Genomic DNA, 27,724 nt, shown 5'->3' on the forward strand with positions numbered 1-27,724 from the left:
TTTCATAATAATAAACTTGCTCTTGCACATCTATGTGGAGTTTGTTATTTGGAGACTATTTCAGTGTAGGCACTGAAATGTATAACCTGATACACTTGTCAACCCTTGAGATATGCAGTGAAAAGGTTTTTTGTGGTGTTAGTAATGCATCAGACAAAAAACCCAAAGCATTTTGAGTGCTATTTCAGAAATGACTCAAATCTTATTTCTGTTTTGATTGCTCATAGGATTTGCTTTGTCCACAAATGGCACAAGTAGTAGGACAATTCACATTTTGTATATGCGATTTATATAAATACTGGTGGGAGATTTGACATTTAAACCAATAAAAGGTATTAGACTTAACTCACTATTAGATTTTTTAATGGAAAGACATTTCTTATATGGGCAGGAAATTGCAATAACGCGTTTACTGATTTATTGCAATATTTTACTCTTGGATCTTCAAAATGAACTGTTGTAGCTCTTCACAGTTAATAGAATTGGAGGTGAACCGGCAGCAGTCCATTGCTGTCACCACGGAAGGGACCGGATGGAGCAGCAACTTCCATTAACTGGGGGCTCTGCCTAAACAATTGTGTTTACGGAAACACAGGTAGGTTTATCTCTTCTTTCTGGTTAAAGGAGGAATTTTGAAAGTACCCTTGTCTTGAGAGGAGAAATAACAAATCTAACGATGGTCCTACATAAATCTCAACCCAGTAAGAATGATTAATTTGACTGCAGTGGGGTCAGGATCAGCACAATCCCAATTTCATGTGACAGCTATTAGGAATGATATTCCTGGGGAGGCCCCTGCTCATTTACTCGATGTATTTTCAGTTTGTCTGAGTGGTCAATGAGGTTAAATTTATTTTACAGCCTCCTATTATCTGTGTTGAGCAGTTATTAAAACTTGTATCGATCCACCTTATTAACTCTTACAAAGCATTGCTTCCATTTCTCTTTGCCTCAGAAGCGTTACTTGTGAGTTGGGCCCTCAAGCAAGACTAATGCTGTTCCTTTTCAGTATAAACTTTTTGCACACCTTTGTTTCCTGATCATCTTCCCATTGCAGGGTTTGTTGATGCTTGCCTGAAATTCTGGTAATCATAGAATCACAGAATATGGCGAGTTGGAAGGGACCCATCAGGATCATCGAGGCCAACTCTTTGTCCTGTGCAGGGCATCCCGAAGAGTCACTCATACCATGTCCAAAAGCTCCTCGAACTCAGTGAGACTGTGGTAACAGTCACTTCAGTCTGCCAGGCCTCACCGATGTTTAAAAGTTGGATAATTGTCAGTACATCCTGACGGTATTTGGTGCCTTCCGCCGGTAGAGCAGAAAGGCCTGCGCGAGAAAGGCCCATTCCCGGTCCCGAATCGCGAGTGCTGCGCGCAGGCGGCACCGCGGGCTCGGGCCCGACCCTCCGCCGCGCCCGCCGCGCTCTCGCCGCCCGCCCCTGGCCCTCTCCCCGCCCCTCACCGCGGGTCGCTCTGGGCGGGCTGCGCGATGTGGCCGGTGCTGCTGGCGCTGGGCCTGGCGCTGGGAGCGGCGAGCGGGCAGCACCGCGCCGAGTACGACCGGGAGGCGCTGCTCGGCGGGCAGGTGAGCCGGGGGCGGGCGGGGTCGGCCGCAGCTCCGGCGGGGCCGCGGGGCGGGCGCGCTACCCGGGCCTGGCCGCTGACGGGGCGCGTTGCTGTGCCGCAGGAGGAGGCGGAGGAGTACGCGCGGCTCAGCCCGGAGGAGCAGCAGCGGCGGCTGAGGAACATCGTGAGGAAGATCGACGCGGACGCGGACGGGCTGCTCAGCGAGGGTAACGGCGGGGGCCGGGCGGGCCGGGCTGCTCCGGGAGGAAAACGCGCTCTACCCGTGACACAGCCCGTGGCTCTCGTGCTGGGGAGAATCCCTGTGGAAAGCATCACGGTCCCTTGCACAGTGAGTTAGAAACACCGACAGGCTCATATAGAGGCTATCTCAGTGCCTAAGGTTGCTGTTTGACTCGAGAAGTGACCACTGAGAGGGGACCTCACTGATGTGTATAAATACCTAAAGGAAGAGTGCCAAGAGGATGGAGCCAGGTTCTGCTCGATGGTGCCAACTACTTGGACAGGAGGCAATGAACAAAAACTCATGCTCAGGAAGTTCCACCTGAATATGAGGAAGAACTTCTTTCCTGTACAGACATTGCTCATTGGCACAGATTGCCCAGAGAGGTTGTGGAGTCCCCTTCACTGGAGGTACTCGAGAACCTTCTTGACACAGTCCTGTGCCATGTGCTCTGGGATGACCCTGCTTCAGCAGGGAGGTTGGACCACATGACTCACTGTGGTCCCTTCCAACCTGACCCATTCTGTGATGGAAGAAGTGTGGCCAACAAGATTTAGTGTGGGTCAAAGCAGTATCAAGTTGGAGGTAACTTCTTTGCAGTTGTACCTGCTCCTTGCACGTCTGAAGCTACTTGGAATCAAGTGGGTTTCCGTGTTTGTAATCCTGTTGTATGCAAATCAGAGAGCAGGTTTAAGATGCAAAGAAAGTACTGCAGCCATAATACTACATAGGTACAGTTCAGTACCTGGTGACACTAAGTGACATTGAGGGATCGTATTTCATCATAATACAGTATCAAATGGCTCTTCCCAGACAGTTTGTCAGTCGAATTTAAGAACTCCATGGTAAACTCAGGCCCTTTCTTTCAGTACATCATTATGACAATGTTAATTTAATTTTAAACTTCAATATGAAAATTCTTTTTTTGTTCTGCTGTGATTTTGACAAAAAAAGTCTCTCACGTGCGCACACACAAAGCAAGCAGGATCCATGGTCAAATGCCAGAACAGTAATGTTTCATTAAAATTATACTAAACATGCAGGAAGCTTTCTAGGTCATCAAAAATACATTTTTAAAGACAAGACCTACTATCTTTTGAATGCCTTTCACTTCATACACTTGAATTTAATCAACTGCACCCTTATTTCAGTGTTACTGCATGGACTGTGTAGAGGTGAGATAGTCTGTAGCTTCAGTGGGATGGCTAATCCCTGTCATACACCACAGGCAACTCACAACATGAAGGCTTTAAGGGAAGAAGTCTATATATAAACTATAGGAATTCCACCCATACTCCATCCTCATGGTGTATATATTGCATCTGTGTCTCAGTCTAATGAAAACTTGTCTTCCTTTCACTTTCTGAAGATAAAACTCACAGTGGAATGTGTTTTTACACTAAGAAACTTACAGTACTGAAGCTTTTTGAGGTCAGTTATTCCTCAGTGTATTGCAAAACTCTTGAGAACTTTTTCCTTATTAGTGGTGCCTCCATTTGGAGGCTGAGAGTGAGAGAAGATGGAATATATTAATGCTGCTTCTCTAATGTTGGAGTACTAAGTATTTCAGATTCATGGCACTGGACGTTATTTGGTCACATGGCTGTGGTTCACACCTTAAATGCTGGGAAATAAACCATTAATTAATGTTGCCCATCTTTAAGAAATTATGTTACAGTTTCTTGTAAGGCAGTGCTGGTTTGTGCACAAGCCTTGGTGGCATGCACATCTCTGCATGTTCAATCAGTTCGCAGCATCTGCCAGAAAGCTGGTTCCTTTGCTAATATAAATTCAGTACTTAAAAAAATCTCTTGCTGCTTTTCAAGGATATTTAAATAAACCTAATAAAGTTGTATTGATGCCTCTGCCAAGAAGGATAGGATAAGATACTTTAGTATTTAAAAAGTGCTGTAAACAGGACTTTTCTGCGTCAAAGTAGTGATTTCTATAGGACTTTTTATTAGTCATCATGACTCTTCAGAGCAGGATTTCAGTTGAGTTGATTAAGATGTCTAAGTTTTGCAATGCAGAGGAAGATGTTTTTCCCTTCCAGGCACCTGAAAATAACTGAGAGATACTGGGAGAATATGTTCTCCCAATCTTCTTTAAATGAAGTAACTTTAATGTATTTCTGTTAATTCGTTGGTATATTAAGTTTTATTTCTTTTAGCCACATTTCTATAAAAACAAGCAGCTTAAGAACATTTCCAAACTATGTAAGGCTTGTTGTCAGCCCCAAGTAAAGGGAAAATAGCTTTACATAAATAGTTAATATTTTATTTTGGGTAATTAAGGCAATGGCACTAAATTAGGTTTTATTTCAGTTTGTGAATTTTTCAAAAGAAACCCAAAGTGATGGGAATGATGTTTCTTTGGGGTACCAAATTACATTTAGAGTTGTCCATCTAAACCATACTCAGCATCATTTTCATATAGCTCTGGAGGAAAAAAAAAAAAAGATGCTATAGTGTTGATTTGCTTCAGATTTGAAAAGACATGGACACATAATCATTAACAAACCCCCTGAAGTCTTGTAGCTGTGATCTATTCCCTCATTCAGTTACCTTGGAAAAAGCCACAGCATGGAGGAAACAGACTGGTTTGCTTTAAGTAACCTCTTGCCTATATGCTTACGTCTGAATTGCAAAGTATATTCCAGACAGAAGAGATCTGTGGTATCTTCACAATTTTTATAGTGCAGATGATTCTTATTTTCTTTATTTTATTTTTAATGTTTTTCACAGATGAGCTGAGCTCCTGGATACAGCAGTCTTTTAAGCATTATGTTACACAAGAAGCTAAGCAACACTTCAATGACTATGACAAAGATGGTGATGGATTGGTGTCTTGGAAGGAGTATAACTTGCAAATGTATGATCGTGTAATTGATTTTGATGAGAACAGTGTCCTGGAGGATCAAGAAGAAGAATCATTTCGCCAGGTAAAATGTTTCAGCATCAGCTCCTGTGAGCTGTTGGCCAAAGGCAGCAATATTTGTTTATTGTGACGGAACAAGATGGGTAGGGAAAGCAGAGCAGCTGGCATATGTTTTAACACTTTGTGCTGTCTGAGATAGGGGAGTAATTAAAGGAAAGTAGTGGAGTATTAAAGCTGCTACTGACAAAATAAAGACACAATGAAATGGTACCTCCTGAGTGTATTTTGCTGGTTGAGTGGAGCATAAGTCTACTGACAGTTTTACAACAGAGCACAGTCTCCAGCCACCATCTTAAACCCAGGTTGCAATCCTTTGGGTGAGGTCTGCAGCCTGACATGGTCCTGCCCTCAGCAGGGGCCAGCACCCCTGGTGCTGGAGCAGAAGGAAGCACTTTTCCAGCCATTTTTTCAGTTACTGCTCAAGCACTAAACATGGGCTGTCAGTATTGCCTGCTGTAACATTGCCTGTCCATTAGAGACCCACAGAGAAAGCAATAGCAATTAAAACACTTTTAAGCAATGAAAATGCAACTCCCATAGCTAAAAATGGATGTTTAAACACAGAAGTTGTGTGTGAGTCTCATCTATGAAAGCAGATGCTTAAGTGGGGAAAGAGGCAAGAAAGGCAGGGAGAAAATGTTCAGCAAGAACCACCACATAGCAAAAATGGTTTCCTTTCAAGTTCCACATTTATAAGTACATGTAAATATTTCCCCAAAAGAGAACAAATGTGGTTTTAGACTATTCTGGACAGAGGTTTGTTTTTTTTTCCTGTGAGGATTGCTTTGTCTGCTTTTAGTAAAGTAGCAGTAGATAATACAGGCTGTTAGCAGAAGTGAAAACAGTGTAGTGAACAGAGGATTTTACACACTGAATAAACAAACTGTAAAGCTGGATTGTCGCATAACTGAATAATTACATAGCTTTTAAATACCACAAGACTTCCACAGGAACTTCCAGTCAAAATATTGATATCATGTTTGAGACATTGCCATCATAGATACATGGAGAGCTATGCGTATATAAACTGGGATAGAACTGCTTGCTTAGTTATGCTGTAACTTGACTGCTTGCTGGGTTTTCCTGCTTGGCGACTTCTCCAATGTAGATTGTAGATGAGCAGCACTGTACACAGGTCAACATCCTTCAGCATTTTCCTTACATTTGGAAATCAGTGGTCCTGCTCTGATCAAGATGGAAGAGTAAGATACAGTTTAGAATTGACATCAGGTAACCACAGGAATTTACCAGAAGGTGGCGGCCTTGTTCATCACTTCACAAAAAACGCTGGAAAACTTACTTTCTCCCTCAATGGTTCAAGCTTACATTCCAGTATAGTAGCTGACTACTTTCTGTAGTTAGTCCTCCTGGACTGCCTTCCTAGTTAAACTCTCAGCTAAGGTCAGCTTTTCTTTAAGAGGGCATTTAACTATTTTGCAGGGTAGTTAAGATCTTACGCTTCATTTGTTACATGTTATTCTCTGGGGTCATTAGGTTAGCCTAATTTTGAGAGAAGTGTCAATAGGCAGGATGTAAACTGGAAGTACAATTTCATACGGTTATTTGTAAAGTGTTTATGATCTCTGATTTGCTGGCTACTCCCTTACCCAGATTGTTCACACTGATAGCACAGCACACCTAAGGATGGGATTCCAAGATTTTTATAGTTCACATCATGTGCAGTTTGAGCAGAGATTGGTTGTCAATGGTGTGGGTCTGTATTTTGTCTAAAGAGACTGTACAAAATGAAACAAGAAAAAAATGGGAAATTTTTGCACATTTAGGAATTTTTGCACAGAATTAGGAAGTGCAAGACATTCAGAAATAAGAACTTGCCTGCTTATGTCAGATATTATTTGTTTTTTAAAGGCATGCTAATGCATATACTTAAAACAGGTTAGAGAAATTATTTCTTTTTGAAATGATCACATGTAATGGACAGCAGTCCTGTAGTAAAGGAATCTGGCCTTAAAATGGCTTCAGAAAACACATTTTACACATATGATCTTTCAAGACCTTCTTTAAACTACAGACAGCCCTTGACATAAATAAGATGTACATCCAGAAGATTAAATGTTCTTAAAATGTAAATTTTGGAATTTGCAAGGCTGCCATTAATTATAATCATTGTTCATAATCAAACTCCACTTTGTTATTTTGGGAATTGGTGACTTTTAGAAGAGACTGCACATATGAAAATGAGAATTCTTGGTCTTTTCATTATCTCTCTTTTGTGCATTTTAAATGGCTCCTTAAATTGAAAAAAGCAGGGTTTTATGCGATTCTTAGAATAAAACCACCTCAATTAAAAGTGTTGTTCTTATTGCTCTCAGTGAGCTCTTTTTAGTGAAAATTTAACATCAGTATAATATGAGTAGATAATGTGAAACAATTAATACCCTAATGAGCTTACAGCCACCTACTATAATGTTGTTTTTTCCTTTCCAGTAAGGGCTCTAACTAAATCTATTTTCTAAGCTTCATTTAAAGGAGAAAAAACGTTTTGAAAAAGCTAATAGAGATGATGTTCCTGCTCTAAATGTGGATGAATATATTGCTTTTGAACATCCTGAAGAAGTGGAGTACATGACGGTAAGATTTAGGGGAGCATCTGTATCAGCCTGTGGGTGTAGATGCAACATCTTTTTAATGTGTGTCCTTAGCCCCAGTAGCAGTGGAAGTGGAGCAGTTATAGATATGGCTTGGACAGCCCAAATTAGAAGTCAGGTAATGTGTTGTGGATCCAGTGCTGGAGGTCAGGGACTGGAGCAGGAGTTCAGTGCTTTTACTTGAAATCTGTTTCAAGAACTAGGGTTGCACAAGTATCCCGAGCTTTGGGGACTGGACTGACTTAGCCACCTCTCAGCTTTGTCAGGCTGCAAATCCATCAGTGAGGTTTTAGCTTTCAGTTTTGGCGCTCTAGTGGACAAAAGACCAACCAGTTCTCCTGACAATTCAATTAAGTTGCAAAAATGCAAATTACTGAATCCACCAGATGAGAAAAGTGAAATGAGATGATAGAGTTTTGTACATATTAATGTTTCTCAGGTGCTTTTGCAGTTTTGAATTCTGTTGAAGGATTCCAGCTCTATGGACACATTTCATATTTGGTTTTCATGAAATCTGACATTCTAAACTCTTAAGGACAGATCTGGTTTATTGCACAGGAAGCAATTACTGCACTAGTCTGCATAAAACACAAAAAGAGATTTGAAATGAAGGAGTATTTCATTTAAGGATTACATCATTGCTCTAAAATGATTCAGTGCTGTTTCTCTTGATTATGAGTTGCTAATTTTGCTCTTTGTATGTATACAAAAGGACTTTGTCATTCAGGAGGCTTTAGAAGAACATGATAAAGATGGTGATGGATTTGTTAGCCTGGAAGAATTCCTTGGTGATTACAGAAGAGACCCAAGTAAGAAAAAAGGGAAGGGGCATGAAAGAGGGAACTAACAAAAGCTTTTGGAATGGGGAGAATTGGATGCACCTTATTTTCAGCTTCTCACACCTACACCTACATATTCTGAGTAAGATTTTCTGTTTTCTGGAACTGGGCATAGTAGACTCATTTTTTCAGTCTGCCCCATGTGTATTTGGCGGTGGTTTGTGTGTAGCCCAGTTTCCTTGCAAGTTGCTTCTTGTTTTCTGAAAGACTGGAGCGAGTTCCTGATCACAAGGGATGCAGCTGAAACAAGGTGTAACCTTATTTGCCAGCTAACACATCTGCAGATCCAGCTAGCAGGAATGTGAGGGGAAACTGCCCTGGTCTTGATCAGCCTAAGCAGGCAGCTGCCAGCCTTGCTTGGAAGGACTGAGCCGTGTGTGATGTGAGAGGGATGGAGGGGAAGTGTGAGGAGTCACTTTGCTGTATCAGGTATCAGAAGGCTGATAGCTGCCTTCACTGTTTGGTTTGGTTGTTGGTTTTTTTTTCCAGTCTTGCTCTTCCTTAAACTTAATCTATTCCTTCTTTAACAAGAAGAAGGACACTTACCTGATGCTTATCAATATTTATCAATGAATATTTTACATACTAAATTTGATTTGCTAAAAGCTAGGGCAAATAACTGTTCCTGTTCCAAAAAGCCCACTAACTTCAGTTTTGTGGAAAGTCTGCCTGGCCCAAAAGTGCTAATTCTGAACGGCATCCTAACTGGGGAGAATTGTGTAGGCCACATGAGGATATGGAGAACCAGGGGAATAATCTGTTTTTCTTCACTCTAATCAGCCACCTGGAATTTTGTGTTTTATAACCATCTTTGTCAGAGCCAGAAAAAACAACAGATCTCTGATGCAGCTCCAGGGTTCTTTATCTCTTTCCTGCTCTAACATGAAAGAAAGCTTTTCCAAGCCAGCCTATAAAAAGTTGTTGGAAAGGAGTGAAATTGTTGCAGTAATAGAGAAGATAACAGCTTTGTCATTACAACTTGTTAGCAAGACTTGAGAATCAGCTGTGATTTTACAAACTGCTTCAGCTTTTCTCCAAGTGGCCATCTCTCCTGCAGATAGTGTTCCTGCAGCACTCTTTAAAATGACTAATAGGGTACATGGGGGCTCTGATTTCATAATTAGTTCATGGTTTGGGGCAACAGTGTATGGTGAATTGTGACATAAAAGGATAATCTACTTGCAAAACCAAATGTTGGAAAGGAAGGAGAGACTTCACTCTTTTTGTTCTTTAATAGTAGAATTGTGATTATTTTTAAACTGTTACTTATCTGCTTGTGATACCTACTACTTTTGACTTTCATAAGGCTTAGAAAGCCAGTTCATGCTTGTCTGCAGTGTTTATAATTTTGATGAATTACTTCTCAATTCCTTGAAGAGTTAAGGACAAGTCTAAGGTTGCTCTAGGCTGCAGGATGCAATACCTGTACATTGGGTAAGTATAGAACAAATGTGCAAATAAATATTGACAGTAAATGAAATTGCTTTCTCTACATTCCTCTGCCCATTAAGGTTTGTTTTTGTTTAGTGACATCACTTTTAGGTTATGTTTTATGAGAATAAGTGAATTTGCTTGGGAGAAAAGACAAAAACCTCTGCTTTAAAGTGAAGGGTGGCTTTAAACTTGACAATTGTGTTTTACTAGCTGCAAGGGAAGATCCAGAATGGATACTGGTTGAGAAGGACCGGTTTGTGAATGACTATGACAAGGATCGTGATGGAAAACTCAACCCTCAAGAGCTGCTGTCTTGGATAGTACCCAACAATCAGGGTATTGCACAAGAGGAGGTACATGGTTTGACTGCTGTTATGTTTTAATTACTGCAGGAGAATTTTGAAGGTATCACAGCAAAATGATAGAAGCATTCAGATTTATCGTATCTTAGTTATTGAAAAAGAACGTCAGTAGATCTTTGCATATATTTTTAACTTTTCACTTTGACAAGGAATGCAGGTCCTTTAAATGCATTAGGCAAATGTGAAGTTCCTATTAATTGTGTAAATGTTTGTAAATTAACAAAGTGCTTTCGTACATGTTTAAGTATCTTATCTGCTTTGACTCAAGGGTACGGAATTTTAATTAGTAATTTTTTAGTTATTGTAGGTAAATCTAATGAGATGCACTACCAAAAGAAGCTGCATAATTTTGAAATAAGAAATTGATTGTAATTCTTCTAACTGGATAAATCATCATAATTTGTAGAACTAAAAACTTGTCTTAAGTACAAGAAAATGGAAGTACTCTGTGATTCAAGATGGTGTAAAGCAAACTTTGATGATGCTAATTAAAATGATTTAATCAGGGGTAGAACAGCATAATAGCTTTTAAGTGGATTCTCATTTTAGCTTATTTTTTTTGTAGCAGTTTCCAGTCCCTGACTGCAGTAGAGAGGATTTCTGCCTTTCTGCTAGTAACTTCTCAGCTAAATTTTCCATGTCTTTGCTTTACCCTGGAGGATTTTGGTGTTCAGAAGGGCAGGAACACCAGGTCTTCCCATGGCCTCACATTCCTGGGGAAGAGAGGAGCCTCTCTGTGTCAGACAGCCCAGCCCATGTGTTCATTGCTGAGCTCTCACCTCTGGCCTGCTGGGCTCTGGTGGCAGGAGCAGCCCCGTGGCGGCAGCATCAGCAGCAGCCCTGGGTGCTGCCGTGCGTGACCTTGTCGGAAGCTGAGCTCTTCTGGGAGGATTTTTGCAAATGGGGATCTGTGAGCCTTTTCATGGCCTTTTCTGGCTGTGGTCAGTTCTTAGTTCACAGAAATAGCACTGTTCTGACATAAACTCTGTGTGGTGCTGAGCCTGTTCATACCTGTGTTGGCTTGCTTGGTTTGGATTTTTTTTTAGCTGTTCTTAGCTATCATTCAAATTTTGGCTTACAGCAAGGCCATGCTGTAGTAATAGCTCAGCTCTGCAACAAAGAATTTATTTGTTTCTCTAATGTGCTAGTTTTTTTTTTTGGTAAATATAAAGGCTTAGCAAAGTCACCTGTACTGAAGAGAAGGTTTATGACTTCAGGCATAAACTTCTGTTTGAAATCAGAGTATCACACTTCCATTTCAGCATTTCAAAATGACTTTAGAAACCTGGTAGCTAAATAACATAAAAATAGAAAAATTACTATCTATTCCATTTTCAGGAATTGACATGTGTTGGCCAAGATGTTTGTCGTATTAATCTTTCAGCTTTTGCCATGCAGAGTGCTTTTAAAATCCACTTGGCTGACGTTAGTCCTGTTACTTTTGGCTCACTTACATTGAGCCAAACCAATCAGGAAAAGTAGGAACAGAAGGATTCTCTAAATCACTGTATTTGTAGATGTTTAGCAAATGAAAACAAAGCCCATGTAATACCAGGACTCCTATTTCTCGGAAATAAGAGGTGCAGGAGAGCTGCTGCACAGCCTGTTAGCTTTGAACTATGAAATACTGGTGAATGAGCTACAACTAAAATGTTCTGTAACTGGTTTTTCATTTTTCTGCTAAACTTCCCTCTTTTTACGATATATAAATAAGCAAAAATCAGAATTGTTTTAGCTTGGTGCATTGTGGTGTTCTGTTTCTTTTACAGGCTCTGCACCTCATTGAAGAGATGGATTTGAATGATGATAAAAAACTTTCTGAGGCAGAAATTCTTAAGAACCAGGATTTGTTTCTTAACAGTGAAGCAACAGATTATGGTAGGCAGCTTCATGATGAACATTTCTACCATGAAGAACTTTAGATTATTTATTTTGTAATCTTTTTTTTCTTCCCTTTCTTTCATTTGGAGCTTTTGTTAAAAGCACTCATCAGCTGCATTGCAAGTTTTATGCTGTAATTACAGTACACTAATGTTTGTGTAAATAATTTGCATTCAAAATTGAATTGCCCTCCTGCAAACTTCCTGGGCCTCTTCTAGACTTCAGAATTAATCTGAAATACTTGCTGTCAAAATTCTATAGCATTGGGAAATAAATTACTTCAGGGTAGTACTGTATTGTGAAGAGTTGTTCTACTGTACTTGAAGAAAATGGAGAATCTAAATGGTTCCAAAAGAATGAGAAATGTAGTAACTGAGACTACTATTTTTCTAATCAATTTAATTAGGGCAGAGTGTGGGGAAGGTGGGGGGATATTTAGAGTCAGTATTAACTGTGTTTTATTTAATACCTTTGGAGAAATACTTATGTAAATGCCTCAGTTGTTTAAGAGGTTTCTACTTTATTTTGAATGGTTTCTATACTGTGTTTTACTCTACCATAAAACTTGCTATTTTTACATCTATGACAATAATTATTTTTAATGTACAATTGTAGAGCATTAGCAATACAGTGGTATTTTACTGTGTCAAGACCCTCTTCATTTGTTGGATTAAAACTTAAAATGTTCTATCTTTCTGTGTTTTGTACATTTATTTCTTACTGTGGGTCACCCATAGCAGCTCCTGGAGATGTGAGCAATGTACATAATATCCAGTGGCAACATTCTTGGCTTTATCAACCAGAGATGTGTCATCTGATTTAGATGCTAAAGAAGATTCAAAAAAAGCAACATGTGCATTTAGCATTTCCTGGCCAAGTTTGCAAAAGCAATTGTGTTTATTTTTTAATTTGTGGTATATGGAATGCTGAAGCATCAAGGCATTACATAAATAATATTTGTAGTAAGAACCTCTAGAAGTTAACCCCAGCTGAAAGCTCCACCATTTTGTGATTATTTGAAATAGTCTGAAGGGTTAATGGCACTATAGATTCAGTGTAGGAAAGTCCAAATATTCACTTCTGTCTCCTAGCAAGAAATGTGTATTCCAAACAAAGACAAAGCCTCACAGAGCAGCTTGTGGGGAGTGTGTTAGGGTTTTTAAATTCCTAAATAACTCTTGTAGTGCTATCACAATGTTCTTCTTGACTAATGTTCTCCTTCCTCCCAGCTCTATTGAGTAAAAGCAGCTAGTTCTGCCTTGTTTTTTTTTTTCCCAGGATACCACCTCCTAATTATGCTCAGAACAAATGGAATTCCTTTCGGGATAAGTGCTGATGTGTCACCAGTAGAAAGTTAGAAATTTTGATTCAGAGCAAAACCACATACACTTCATTTTTAGATATCATAGTAATAGAAATTCAAAACACATCTTCAATTTTAGTGGTTGGATTTCTTTCTACCCATATTTTTTCATGGCAGTTCCTTGGGAAGGTGGGTACAACTCTTGCCATGGTGGTGGTGAGATCTGATTTAAAAAAAAAATAAAGTCTAATAAATCCAGTGTGCCCAGGAATACTAAACCAGAAAAAATATATATAAAGTGACTGGTGGTGTTTCTAAATGAGCACTTATGCAGAATATTTGCTAAAATATGCTGAAGTAATCTAAACTGTTGCCTCCCATGATGCTAAACAAGTCACGATATCTCTGAAAAAGGGACATTTGGTCCAGAGGCAGACCTGCTGGAGATGATATGTTTGGTACAAAGATCCAAGGGTCCTTTCTGAGACATAGAAATGTCTTCAGCACCACAAGCATTGTGTGCTTGGCTAATGAATGTGCAGTACTTGCAAATGAGTAGTGATCTCTTTTGAATTAAGGCATGGAGAAAGCCAGTGCATTGATAAAGCATTCAAAAGGTGTCAGAGAAATAAAAACCATCTTTCAGCCAGTACCTGAATTTATGACAAGAAGAGGGAGATAAAAGCCCAAATAATTTCATTTTCTCTTTCACAAAGTACTTCTGCTTTTCTCCCAGGAACAATCAGATCCTGTTTGTGCTATTCAAGGCTCTGGTGACATTGCACTTTTCCACAGTTCCTCCTCTCCTTTTTTTGTCTTTGAAACATTTTCAGGGGTAAGTATAGTTTAAACACATACCAAGTACAAAAAGATCTCACATTTCTATGATACAAACAATAATTTTATTATATACAAAGTATCACAATGTTAATTCTAGAGGAAATCCATTCATGTTCTTTATGGTTAGGGCAAAGGCTGATGATCTTGGATAAAACAGCAGAACAGGGTCCACCTTTCTGAGATGGCCTCTATTAGAAACTGCTATGAAACATTAGATAAGAGGTAAGAACAGAACCTGTGCAATTAATCTTTATATTAATTATTGATTTTACTGAAGCAAAATGCCAGCAGGACTGCCTTGCACTGTGAGACTGCTTTTGGAAGGCTGTTCCAGCAGTTCCTTCTAACAGGAGCAGAGGGAGTGTGTTCGAGAGCTGAGCAGAGCCCTGGTGTGGGGTCTGGGCCATGCTGGACCAGCTTCCAGCTGCAGCCACAGATGGCCCAGAGGAGCTGGAACAAACCAAGCCGGATGTTCGGAGGCTGCCATTTCTGTTTCCATGGGAACAGGGACTGGCTCCTCACAGAAAGCAAGGTGATTGAAACATTTTTAATGGGTATGATTGTGGATAATTTTCAATCCTCTGACATTTCCCACATGGAAATTCGGAGATCCATTTGTATGGAAACAGAACAGCAGGCACAGCTCAGCAGCTGAACCGTGTCAATTTTAGCCATGGTTTTCCTCTGGAAGTAGTTTCCTTGCTGCTGCTGTCCTCAGCCGGTGGGTCTCAGACAGACACCAGAGGCTGGGCTGTTGGAATTTGGATATGGCTGCACTACAGCAATCGTTTGGAAGCCGTGTCTCAGGTGGAACACTTATGAAGGCTGGGAAGGACCGCACAAGTGCCTTCGAGTCTCCATTTTCATTTCCCAAACAACCATTCCAAGGGACCACAATATACCAGAGGACTTCTGAAAATTACAACCAGCTCAACACCTGGGTTATCTGAGTATTCAGCAACTCTTTATATTCTACCTTAATACTTTTCATAGACTCCCTCATCCTCTTTCTATGTAGAATAAAACGTTTATTGTCTACTTTATCGGCCTCCCCAAAATCAGAAACATTTACTCAGAAGAATGTCTTGCTTGGAGTCCTGGATGAACAGAAAAATGTTTGTTGATGCTATTTTAATATTTTACCTACTGTCAAGTCCAAACCTGCCACCCAAATCCCTGATAAAAAGCTTTGCTTAAAGCAGTATATAATTAAAAATTAAATGAAACTTCCATTCTAAAGAATGATAAAATTTGAGGGGTTTTAATACATTTTTTTTTTTTAATCAGACTTATCCTCACTTTTCACTACAGAATGGATTCAAATGGTACATTCTGCTGCCAAACAATTTAATTACTGGGGAAAAAACCCTCAGGAAGTATGTTCTTGGCCTTATCAAACAGAACACCTGATTTTTAGCTTCTAAGAGCAGTGGTGGAAGGAGATGCAGTGGCTGTCAGGGAAGAGTTCCACTTAAGGCTCCTTGTGATGCTGCTGAGTTTGAGTGAGCCTGTCAGGTCAGGTTAAAATCCCCTTTAAAAGAGTAAGAAAGGGCAGCTGAAAGGCCCTGCAACTTTCCAAAATATCCTGACAAGTCTCAGCCCTTTGCCCACTAAAGTGCTTCTTCTTGGCGCCAAGGTACCGACATCACTCTTTTGTAGGGGAATTTGCAGGATGCTCAAGGTGATTTCAGTAGATGGCATTACAGCAGTTCACAGCCTAGCGAGGTTCAGTGATTTTGCTCCCTGCTCTCAGCCCCACAGAGCTCCCTCCCAGGCTCAGCCTTTCCAGACTTCATAAAACTCTGGCCACTCACATCAAAATATTAGCCCAGTTCTGAGATATAGCATTTCAGAACTGGAGGCCTCAATGTCCTGTTCCTATTTAGAGAACAGGGAAATAGAAAATTTTCTCCATGTTCCAAAGCCCTGCGAAGCCTGGCTGCCCCTGCACAACACAGCATCCTATGGACATAACCCAGCACCACCAGGACCTGTCAGCAGGGACCCAAATTGAGGGTCTGCCCAGCAGCTCTGCTTCATCAGAGCCAGGGCTGGGACTCACACCAGCTACTCCCTGACAGCTCGTCAAAATACCTGAACTGGAGACCTGCTCTGGGCTATTCTGAGAAACTCACCCACAGCACAAAGTAAACTGCCCGTGCTGGTGTTCGAGAGAGAGTGTCCCTGGGAGCTGCTGTGCAACAGCGGAGCTCTTGGGTGGGATGGATGCAGGCACAGAGCCCAGCGTGAGGTTCAGTCAAATAATTGGCTTTGTGGGTGGAGGCCAAACTAAAAATAACCGGAAAGTAGCATATCATTTTGGAGGGCCAAAATACACTCAATGCCTTTTTATGAACCCCAACAGCAGCAAAGATGGTTTCAAAACACAGCTGTAACTTGGAAATAGTAACAGGAAACATTTAGGTTTAGAAGGACTGAGATAAAACACTCTTAAAAAAGATCCTTTTTTTTTTTTTTTTTGCATACAGATCAAGCATGACTAGTGCCCATGCCTTCAAAATACATTTTTTCAAGGAAATTTCCCTTCTGGAAGAAAGCTTCACTCCTTCCTCCTCAACACTCTGCAAGTGAACCCTCACATTTCTCCTTCTCCCACTCTCATGCAATGATGCTTTTTTCCTGCTACACCTCTTATCCTCCAGATTCTTGTGTGCCTTCCTCTGTTTAAACTTCATTTTCCCTCTCAAAGTCCCTGCACATTTTCTGTCATCTTCAGCTCATCAGGAAGGAACCTCGCAAATTCTTCAAAACACCAGCTACAAATTGCCCATGGAGTGAGTACAGATTACTCAAGCCCCCAGATGCTGCAGAGCTCTCTGAGCAGAGCCCTGTGTCCCATTGCAGACCAGGGAAGTTGCAGGACTTCCCCATTCCTGAAGGATCTGCCCGGGTGGCTGCTGCTGTGGGGACAGCAGCAACACCCAGCAGCAGCGTCAATCAGTTGTAGATAAGTAAGTCCTGACGTGTTCTTGGTGTGGAAAAACAGCTTTTTCATAGGCAACAACCACGGGACTGCTTTTCTTTGCTTTTTTTTCCTACACCCCAAAAATACCAGTGAGTATTTAAAAACAGGTATTTAAGAGTGCTTAAAACATCCTAAGAAGGTGAACATAGGCAACCTCACCTGGAGGACAGGTACTTTGGAGAGGGTTTCAGGGAAGCTTTAGAAGTGTTACCTTGTGCTCAGGTATTTGCAGCTGTTGCAGCTGTGTTGTAACAACTGGAGGACCTATTTGGGGAGCTGCCTGAAATACATGGTGTCATTGGGGTGCTGGGTGTGGTCTTGGTGCTACTGCTTCACTGGTCTGTGAGGCTTCACTCAGGTCCTGATGCTAACAAACTCTTACCTTTTTTTTTCAAGACTTGGGATTTTACTTCTAAATTTCACGTATCTTGCATATTCGTATGAACATTTACATGAGGGCATGCAAATTGGGAGCGTTCTGTACATTGACATCCAGGTATCTAAATGTGTGCAGACACCTGCCCATTTCTCAGGGTTCTTAATTTAACCTGAGTCCTGAAAAGCCTTTTCAGCTGCAAAATGCAACTTTGAGCTAAGCTTCCCGTGTGTAAAGGCATGGACCTCTGCCAGCCCCAGAAGGTGCTGCAGAAATGGGGCACCTACGTTTCTTTGCTTCTTTTTCTTTGCAAAACCACAGTGTTAGAGAATAACTTGCCTCTTTTTATTGTGCTGGTTTCCTTTGCATTTTAATTGTTCTCTCTGCTCCTGTATCTGATCAAATTGTGTCACTGAACTTAGTGCATTTTTTCCCCCCTCTATTTTTTTTCCTGTCCGCTCACATGCACCCATGGCAAGGAGCAGCCTGACACCATTTGACATCTCCTTGCTTCCTCATTTCAGTATTAACTGTTTACCAGAAGAGAAACAGGTTTGGGGTGCGGGTGCTGAGCACTTGCAAGTCTCTGTGTGTGAGCAACAGCTCTTTTGCCCTTTGTGCCTTCACAGCCACAGGTCATTTCTCTGAGCTGCCTGGAACTGCTATTGGCACCAGTCTGACTTCAGGAGGGACAGGTCTGTGGATGTGCTGCACTCTCTGCTTGGGCTGGGGTGCAGTGACGAGGCTCAGAGCTGTGGCTGCTGCCACTCTCACCCCAGAAAGAACTTACTGAAGGATTCCAACCCCTCCACAGAGCAATAATAATGACCCAGCTGCAGTTTAAAGATGCTTTTTGGGTAAGTGAGCATTTACTCTGTGTTTCCTATATTCAATGTATCTGTATTTTAAAATATTTTAAAATACTGCTTGGTTCTATATATAGTTTAAAACTAATTTAATGCTGTTCTGTGTTCTAAATTTAGTTTAGTAAAAATCCAAATTTGTTTCCAACCAAAAACATAGTGTTTGGTAGTATGTTTGATCCTGGGCAGAAGAATGCAGTGTAAAGAATACATCCAGTCCCCATAAACATTCCCAGTTCCTGTGCTAGGTCCAGAAACCGCTTTTGAAAGGGACACGGATTTGTCTCACAGTGTTAAGAACCTGCTTGCAGCAAGTGTCCTCAGCCCTAGGAGAGGCTCCTGGAGCAGGTGAGCTGGTGATTATAGGCTGAATTCTCTCCTGTTTGGTGAAGAGCAGAGCCAGCAGCTGCGAGCAAAATGCTCCTGTTCAGCTCCCTCCAGACTCCAACCCTGCTGCCAGGAGCACTCCCAGGCATGCAGTGCCCAGGACCCGTGGGGCAGCACAGGTTAGAAAGGAACAGCAGTGACACTCCTTAGCTAAGCCCAAACACTCACAGCTGACCTAAAACTAGCAAATACTGGAACAAGAAGATCTGCTCCATACTTGTTATTTGACTTTTGTTTGAAAATCCTTTTGGTCTCCTGTTTTCAAGCTCTTTCCTTGCAGTCACAAGGAAAAAAGACCTTAGTCATTTCTTTTGCTAGGGTAATCCGAGGTTCTCTTGCAATTGAAAAATAAAAGCTCAAAATCAAAATTCTAACACTGTTAAGTTGAATAAACAGGATGTTATGTGGTTGCCTCTTGTCTGGGCAATCATTTATACAGCATCTAGGACAGACTTAAAGAAAGACATGAAGGCACATAAATTCTTCCCGCCATTTCCTGGCTGTTCTTTCTGCTTGTGCTCTCTTTATCTCCACCCATGCTTCAGGGTAAACCCTCTCTTTGTAGAAAACAGAAGGGCAGAGGCAAAAACACATTTCAATGAACCACCATCCTCCAGGAACTTCCAGGAAGCCCTCCCCACCCCCACTCCAGTACTAGATTTGAACAGTTAAAAAGAATAAAAATGAGGAATACAAAAGTCAGTGTTGATGTTAGGATGAACTGTGCCTGATCACACCTACATTAGATTCTCCTTGTTTATGCACCTGCTGACAGCACAGTGCAGTGCACAGGGTGGGACACAGCTGTGGGCCAGTGCTACCCTGGGAGCAGCCCTTGCATTGCTAAACTTCCTTGGAAAACAAGCCACCTGACTTTTAGGGCTGGTACATTTGGTATAGTTACTTTTCAATGTCTTAGTCTTTAGGGAGAATAAATCAAGCTAAGTGAGTAGTGTGAGGGTGATTAATGCCAGCTGCCGATCTGGCCAGGCCAGTTGTTCATGGCTCTTCCCTAAACTTCTCTCCTGTGCTTAGTCACATTACCATGACTCAAATTCTTGCTTAGCTTTGAAGCTAACGCCTTATTTAAAGGAAAGCATATTTGGATTTCATATTTTTTGGCTGGAAATGTTGTATTGCCCAGCTTGATTAGGAGGGCAGGAATATATCTGGTTGTGGGATGGAAGCTTTAGCTATGCAATAAGAAAGTGAAAACTTACAGGATATTGCACAACACAGCACAAGTGTGCAGCTTTCCCCCCATATCACAAGATCAGCAATTATTTTTGCATTCATAAGGTTCTGTTGTGAGAGGAAAAATGTATTTGGGTGGTTTGCTTCAGCGAGCAATTATCTCCTGTGTTTGGTGTGTACCATGAACAGCAACTGCCTTTCTGATTGCAACCCAGAAGGTGCTTGTCCTGCGGTGCGTGCCTCAGTACAGAGCCCTGATCTCTCACTGCTGCCCAAGGACCCGCTGCACCCTGCCCTGTACTTCACCCTGATGAGGTATCCCGGAGCAACAACTCCCTGATCCACCATCAGTAAACTTTTGGATAAGCAGGGGTTTCCTCAGTACCTACCTCAATGTAAAGTATGTAAAGAAACCCTAAAAGCAGGAGATCTCCCCCAATGAGCAGAGAAAGAGCACCATTCCTTCCTCTCCAAAGTTCTCCAGACTTTGTAAGAGCAGGGTGTGCTGTCTTCCAGGAAAATGCAAATTGTTCCTCATAATAGGTTTAAATTCTATCCTCTCTTTTACTCTATTAAATGTAGCAGTGATAGTACTATACTAAAACTTCCACACTTTGTTCAATTTTTATTTTCTTTGTAGCATGGCCTGAGCTAAAACCTCTGTATTTTTTAATTACAATTTTTATTTCTATATGCTCCATACACTCTGTAATGGTTTAAGGGAAAGTTGCTTAACAGAAAACTTCTTAACAGAAGTTTTCTATCCTCTGATAATATTTTTTGGAAAATGTTAGTGAGATGAAAATTTAAATCAGGTTTGATAGCCAGTGCAGGGTAGTTGCTGATGGATGAATATTCTGCTGGGCTGCTGTACAAGCCTAACAGATGTTACCTGTCTTCTCTAGCATCATGTGAGACAGGTAGGGAAATTCCCACGTTAATGGGGAGTGCATGTGCGATACCAGCTGAGTTCCATGCTAACAGGGTTATGTTAACAGGCAGAGCAACAGTAATTTCTTTTTTGTTACAAAAACCACTATCCAAGAAAATCCTTCCCCCTCAGTCACAAATACTGTGTGTCTTTATTAGTCTCACTGTGTTCTTGCAATCATTGTTGCTTTTCCTTTGCAATTCCTGTCATTGCCTTTTCCTTCTGTTTAGTCTCCCTCCAGCCTGCTGCTCAACACTGCAGCTGCAACCCCTGAAATGCAGCTATTTCTGGCCAAGAGGTAGGAAGGTACTGGTACCACTTCCTGGCTTTGCCATACCCACCAGGGAACAGAGAATACGGGAAACTTTCAAAGGAGTTGGTTGCTTTTGGGACAGGCTAAGAGTCGAGTGGGAGCAAATCTATTCTCTCAGACAGCTTTGAACCAAACTCCAGCAGCCAAATCAATCCTGAAAATGTGTCATGGGCTCCTAAGGTACTTAGGATTTAAAAATAAATGCTTTAGGTGTGAAATACTTGTTCCTTCTCAGCTGTGGGATTAGCTCAGGGCTTGTGGATTCTCACAGCTCACATTTAAAAATTTGGGGGAGATGCAGGCCAGAAAATATGAAGCAGGCCTTGAACACGAGCTGGCACGATTTGTCCCCTGCCCTGCTGTGGGCTGGTCCTTTCCACATCCCTGCCTGTGGATCTGAAGTTGTGGTCAGACCTTGCAGCAGTGGGAGCCATGGAAATGCTCCAGGAACAGGGACTGTTACAAAGATGCTTAATCCCTCTTGCTTTGATTTCCGGCTATGTTCAGCCTCAGGTTTAGCGCAAAGCTGACTTAGTAGGTGAGTCTCTCAACTCCTACTGTAGCTTTTTCACACAATGGTCTATTATATATGCCAAAAAAAGATGTAATTAGCTTCACAAATAATTTAACTTCTCATGAGAGTCTTAACTATGGAACAAGAGTGCTGAGATGATAAAAGTTACCGTAAAACTATTTCCTAAACTTATTAGGCAACGTGCTGAAGAAATACAACATCAATTGTTTTACTCAAAATAGGAAGGTTTTTTATACCAGGAGCTACCCTGCTTTCCTGTAGAGGTTGAGCTTTGCAGAGCCCATTGTTTTGCAGCAGGTCTGTGAAGAGGAAATGAGAGTGGGCAGGTTTGTTGGGAGGAACTGGAGCTGGGGAGACTCCTGCCAGCCCAGCACCTTGAGGCTGAGCTCAGGCAGGGAGGGATAAGGCTGGCAAATCTTCCAGCCTGGCATCCCAGCTTTGCAAGTGGGTCCCACCAAGTTTGATTTGAATGGCATTGCACTGGCTGCATCTGTCCCTACTGACACAAGGCAGATTAAGATAAATCATCTCCCTGCACAACAGCACACAGGTGGGCCAGGCTCTGCTGTCAGCACGTCTTGCATCTCCCTGAGCTCCAGAGGCAGGTGTATGGCCACAGCCCTGATCATATCCAGGCCAAGTCATTGCTGTGGGACATGTGTGGAAATGGGGAATAAAGGGGGAACCAGCTTGGAAAAGTGGAACTGGTTGCCCAGCTGATGTCTGTGTTTGTTGTGAAGTCAACTTCATCTCCACAGAAGAGGCTGCTCTATTTTTTTTTTTTCATGTAATTTCTTCCTCCATTCCCCCAGCTGCTCTGGGAAGGGCACTTGGCTCACTGAGGCACTGAGACACACCCGTGGAGGGTGGAGGTGGGGTAATCACAACAGTCATTGAAACCAGAGGAAATCACAAGTAGAAAAGCTGATTCGTCGTTGTGGCTATGGAAACACTGGTGCTTCACACCTCACTTCTGAGCAGAGCACAACAGCTAAAATGAAGCTCAAATGAACTAACACTAGATTAATGGATTTACAGAGAATTCATTTGGGGTCAGTGACTGAAACAGACAGTTAAATACATTTTATTACAATTTTCTGATGACCATGCTGCAACTGAGGGGTTTTGATTACTAAAATTTGTTGATGGATGAAGTAAGTCACCGTGACAACTTTGTTAATATTTTTACACAGCTGTATCTGGTTTGTTTTGATCCGTGCTGCTCTGCAAAAGTTGGTTGGTTTTGCTTGGGCTCAGAGAAGTGGAGGATTCTTATTTATGTCAATTTTAAGTGTGTCATGAGTATGTATTTTAAATATGGAATAGGTAAGTCATCGACTCTTTTTGCCCGCATGTACATGGTCATGTCTGACAAACACCACCTAAAGAGTGTTTGTCACACACAGCTTGAAATGGAGCCTCACAGAGGAATCAAAGAGGGTGTCCCCCTGGCTTGCTAGAGCAGCCCACTGAGGCGTGTTTTCTGAGGTAGAGTTGCAGCGCAGCCAAGGTTGGAAGGGGCCTCTGGACATCTCCAGCCAACCCCTGCCCGGCACAGGGCCAGTCTCAGCACTGAGCTTGGAGTGTCTGCAGAGATGGAGACTCCACAGCCTCCCGGGCAAACTGTTACAGTGTCTCATCACCCTCACAGTAAAAACCTTCCTGTGCTTATTAAACAGGACTTGCTGAATTCCCATGGGTGCTCATTGCCTCTTGCCCTGTCACTGGGTACCACTGCCAAGCCCTGGCTCCATCTCCCCTGCTCCCTCCCACAGGAATTTATACACACTGAGCACCTCTTCTGCAGGCTGAGAAGTGCCAGCCCTCAGCCTCTCCTCCCATCACAGATTCTCCAGGGTGAATCTCAGTGTCCCTATGAATCTCATTTCAACATACTTTTTCCTGGCAGGACTGGGTGATTCACTGCCTGTCCCTTTCCTCCCTCAAGGCTCACACTCCTGCAGTGCAGCACAGAGCTGCCTCTCTTTCTTCGGTCACTGGCTGGGGACATTGAACTTGTGCTGCTTCATAGGCACAAGGGAACACCTGGAATTTCAATCCAGTAACACTAGATGCTTGTATGGCAGGTGAGTTAGGCTGCTTGGTTATATTTCAGCTCCTTTAGCTCAAAAAGACCTTTCTGATTTCATTTCCATGCCTTGCCATAGCAAGGTAGATTCCAGCGGGCAGATGGCACAGAAAACACTAGTTTCATCTCCAGTTTAATCTAGGTTTTGTAATAAAACTTTTCTCAGCAGCCACAGTTCAATAATGTACTAAGTTTGCTGTGTTGCTCAGGAGGAGTTTGGGGATTGAGGCTGGGATGAGGTGAGGGCTGGGGGCACAGCTCTGTATTGTGATCACTCAGTCTTGCTCAGGGTGTCAAGGTGAGGAAAAAAACCCGCATCGAAAAATTTGCATCTGGATCCCAACAGCTTTTCAGTTCCCCAAAGAATTGCTCCCTTACTGTAAATGGAGGTTAGTACTGTTTTAAAGTGGTGGAAAAATGTCACTGAACAAGACTGAGGAATTGAAAAGTTCCATAGCTCTTCATGCAACTTTATCTTTGCTTGAAATGAAAGGCAACAGTCTTAGGAATTAAGTGAAAATGTACCAGCTTGGGCTAGCATAGAGATACCAGCTCCTATTGTTCCATTCAGAGCAAATAAATAAATAAACACAAGCTTTTTTTCTTTAAAGTAAGAGCTTTTCAAATCAAGAAGCTATTTCATGCTGCTCTCAATTTGTCCAGGCCTAATCTATTTCTAATATGAAAGAAAAATAAAAAATAAAGGGTGGGGACAAAGACAAAAAGGAAAATAGGTGGTCAGCAGCCCTTAGGTCTGAGTCTCATCACTTCATGCTACTTGCAGTAGGTGCTGTAATTACCGAAGGGTTATTAACAAGTCAGGACTGAAAAACAGCCCTGGGGCTGCTGCTCAGCAGGATGGAAATCCCCAGGAGCACCAGGAGAAGGAAAGGAGGCCCCTGCCATTGAAAGACCCTGGATGCACATTTGGTTAGGACTTGGGTTTCTGACAGAATCTTTTTTGTGGGAAAACACAGTTTTACTGAAGTAGGAGTGCTGTTTTGGAAGATAAAGCTGGGCTTTGATGAAAAAGTTCACACCTGGTAAAGGCTTTCTCTGGAGATTGAGAATTAAGGTACATTTTCTAACCAAAGAAGAGGAGAACAGGCTCATAAAACCCTTCTGTGGTTCTGGGAGCTCTGCAGGGGGAGGCACAGTGTGGAACAGGAACTGGAGCTTTCATTGCCCACAGCCACTGCCTGCAGCCTGGAGTCCAGGCATACCTTCCCTCGTGCCACGAGATTCACCCCCAAGTAAAACAGCTGGAGAAGGAGGTTAAAATGAAACTCCTCTTCCCTGTGCAGGCAGCAGATGGGGGATGGTGTGGCAGCTGTGGTAGGGCAGTGTCTCAACCAGATACTACCGGAGTGTAAGAATGTTGCACCATATTGAGTAATCGGATATGTTGAAAATTACTATTTAGGTGGCAAAGATCTCTTGTGAAATGGAATTGGTAACACGTAGCTATTGAAATAATCTTTACTAAGAAGTGAAGTAAATCTTTAATTCATTCCCCTTGTACAGGAAGACTCTGGGAATATTTCCTGAAGTTTTACCCTTCCCTATATGCCAGGAGACACCAGTAACAAAATGCTTGGCTCACAGGAGAAGTAGAGCATGGGTTCAGCAGTGGACTTTATTTAGTGCCTTTTCCAGTGTTGCAGTGGGGATACTGCAACACGCCTATATCAAACCAGGAGTCCCGTGGAAAAGAAATATATATATACGGACGGATTCTTGCTAGATGTTTCAGAGATGTTTATTTCCCCAGCCGCATGGCCGGGCTCTGCTGAGGGACTCTTACAGTCAGGGCCCGAGCTGCTTTGCCCGCGCAGGGGAACACAAACCAACCCATGGGGAACGAGGCTGAGCAGGGGCAGGGAAACCCCGTGCCTCCCTCAGGGCTACATGGCGCGGGGGAGGGACCCCAACATCTCACCCGTTTTATTTTAATAAAAGGAGAATGAAGACAATTGGATAAACATAACAAGAACAGTTTCAAAACAAAACAAGCCACCCTCCTGAGTCTTTAAATGTCCAAACAGATTCTGTGGAACATCTCAGGGCTGACAGAAGGGAGACAGAACTCTCTGAGCATGCTTTGTGGGGAAACTGAGACAGGAGAGGGTTTAATTTCTTTCCTCCCCCTTTTCATCCCCCCATCGGCATCAGAAAGGGATTTTTGGGGAAACAATTGGCAAAGGCAGGGGTTTGTGAGGGAAACCATGGATGAAAAAACAGATTGGGAATACACTGGGGGTAATAGGACATAGGGTAAAAGGGAAAGGTGGGATTAGGAAAGGGAGACTGTAGGGGGGGTTTACAATGGAGATATTGTCTAACATGACTACGATTTTTTGCATATATACTGCCTTTTACAGGAACACCATCAGGCCCAGTGACCTGCGCTTGTAACCCTTTTCTACCTTGTATGATTTTGAATTCCACCACCTCCCCATCTCCCAAGCTTGGGATGCATTTTTCAGGGTTATTCTTTTTAATAGCAGTTCTATGCACGAATATGTCTTGCTGGTTATCACATCTTGTTATAAAACCATAATTTTGTTTAATATTATACCATTTCACTGTCCCTAAGATCTTAGCTACTATGGTCTTTTCCTTTTTCCGAGTGGCTGCTGTTTTCTGTCTCGCTGTGTCTTTGCTCTCTCTTTCGGTCGCTCCCGTGTTGGAATTATCGGCGCGCTTTTCCCGGGGTCGCGTTTGGGGCCGCGCGGGCCGGGCCGGGCCGCGCCGCTCCGTTCTCCGTGCGTCGCCTCCTCTGGTCGCAGCTGCGTTGCCGCTGCCAGGCGCTGCATCTCGGCCAGGCCCCCGAGTGATGACCCCCCCGTGCCCTGCTCCAGCGCGCGTTTCGGCTGGGCACGGCTCCACTCTGCCGCCAGCCGCCGCCCGCGCGCCGCCCCTCTCGTTCGGGCCCTCACGGGGCTCGCTCCACCACGCGCTGCGCGGGGCCGGGCGGGCACTGCCGGGCCGTGCCGCTCCTGCCGCGCCTCGCTCCACCACTGACACTGTGGCTCGCGTGGCTCCGCCCGCGCACGGGAACCGTCTCGCTGCTGCTCGCAGAGCGCTCGGTGCACGTGGCTGAGGCCGCACGGTCCCTGAGCCAGGCTTCCCTTCACCAGGACACAGCTGACATTGCTCAACAGTCTCGGTAATCAAATAATATTCACGAAAATATTCTTCCATCGGCATATATTTTGACTCAAATATTAACTGGGTCCAAACGGTCTTCCAAAAGCTCTTGGTAAGAATTAGATCCCAAGAAACATAGAAAAAGTTCTTAAACAACCATGCCAGGAAGTGTTTCAGTTCTTTCTGAGCTTGAATCAAGCTAAAATTTACAAATCGTTGTTCAAGAATCATTTTAAGTTTAAGATAAATGTCCATATGCGGCTCTTAAAGCCAAGAGTCTTCCCACGGTTCCTCCATAGTTTAGATATGGAATAGCAAAACAAAACCAAGAAGAAGAATCCAAAGTTTCCAGGGTTTACTCACACAAAGTCGCTTAGGGATCGGGGATCGTTCTGCCCTCAAATCTCCACCATTATGTTGCAGTGGGGATACTGCAACACGCCTATATCAAACCAGGAGTCCCGTGGAAAAGAAATATATATATACGGACGGATTCTTGCTAGATGTTTCAGAGATGTTTATTTCCCCAGCCGCATGGCCGGGGCTCTGCTGAGGGACTCTTACAGTCGGGGCCCGAGCTGCTTTGCCCGCGCAGGGGAACACAAACCAACCAATGGGGAACGAGGCTGAGCAGGGGCAGGGAAACCCCGTGCCTCCCTCAGGGCTACATGGCGCGGGGGAGGGACCCCAACATTCCAGGACTGACAGGAAACAATTCTAAGTATTTTAAGACAAGGAGGAGAAAGACACAGTGGCTCTATAAGACCTGGTGGACAGCTGTCTCAGTGCTTTAACAAGCTGGGGTTGTTTTAGGTTGTTTCACTCACCATGGTCTGGGACTGAGCCCATGGTGCTTGTACAAGGAGGGGAGCCCTCTTATAACAG

General features: G+C 42.8%; 3 protein-coding genes across 6 annotated transcripts in view; 2 read left to right on the forward strand and 1 right to left on the reverse strand.

The window, feature by feature from the left end:
* SCAPER (S-phase cyclin A associated protein in the ER) overlaps nucleotides 1-27,724 on the reverse strand; it is a 215,008-nt gene that overhangs the window by 141,943 nt on the left and 45,341 nt on the right. The window lies entirely within an intron of this gene.
* RCN2 (reticulocalbin 2) lies at nucleotides 1,442-12,564 on the forward strand. 2 transcript variants are annotated; one of them, XM_069026159.1, is made up of 7 exons: nucleotides 1,442-1,588; nucleotides 1,691-1,796; nucleotides 4,555-4,751; nucleotides 7,226-7,339; nucleotides 8,069-8,165; nucleotides 9,840-9,982; nucleotides 11,761-12,564. In XM_069026159.1, exons 1-7 carry the CDS (start codon nucleotides 1,493-1,495, stop codon nucleotides 11,911-11,913), a joined length of 906 nt encoding a protein of 301 aa, XP_068882260.1. In that variant the 5' UTR covers nucleotides 1,442-1,492; the 3' UTR covers nucleotides 11,914-12,564. The 2 variants fall into 2 exon arrangements, with proteins under 2 accessions (XP_068882260.1, XP_068882261.1); XM_069026160.1 differs by having other exon boundaries at nucleotides 1,443-1,588; nucleotides 7,238-7,339.
* The window catches only part of PSTPIP1 (proline-serine-threonine phosphatase interacting protein 1), a 51,601-nt gene continuing 41,774 nt past the window's right edge, over nucleotides 17,898-27,724 (forward strand). The window contains exon 1 of the mRNA XM_069026158.1: nucleotides 17,898-18,234. Coding sequence (XP_068882259.1) covers nucleotides 18,202-18,234 — 33 coding nt within the window. The 5' untranslated portion in view covers nucleotides 17,898-18,201. The remainder of the gene's footprint in view (nucleotides 18,235-27,724) is intronic.

The sequence above is a fragment of the Aphelocoma coerulescens genome, chromosome 10 (assembly GCF_041296385.1).
Source record: "Aphelocoma coerulescens isolate FSJ_1873_10779 chromosome 10, UR_Acoe_1.0, whole genome shotgun sequence".
In the NCBI taxonomy this organism is placed as follows: domain Eukaryota; kingdom Metazoa; phylum Chordata; class Aves; order Passeriformes; family Corvidae; genus Aphelocoma; species Aphelocoma coerulescens.

Coding starts and splice junctions, on each gene's coding strand:
- RCN2 (XM_069026159.1), top strand. CDS start 1,493: ATGTGGCCGGTGCTGCTGGCGCTGGGCCTGGCGCTGGGAGCGGCGAGC. Junction 1,797..4,554: donor GGACGGGCTGCTCAGCGAGG/GTAACGGCGGGG, acceptor TGTTTTTCACAG/ATGAGCTGAGCTCCTGGATA. Junction 8,166..9,839: donor TGATTACAGAAGAGACCCAA/GTAAGAAAAAAG, acceptor GTGTTTTACTAG/CTGCAAGGGAAGATCCAGAA.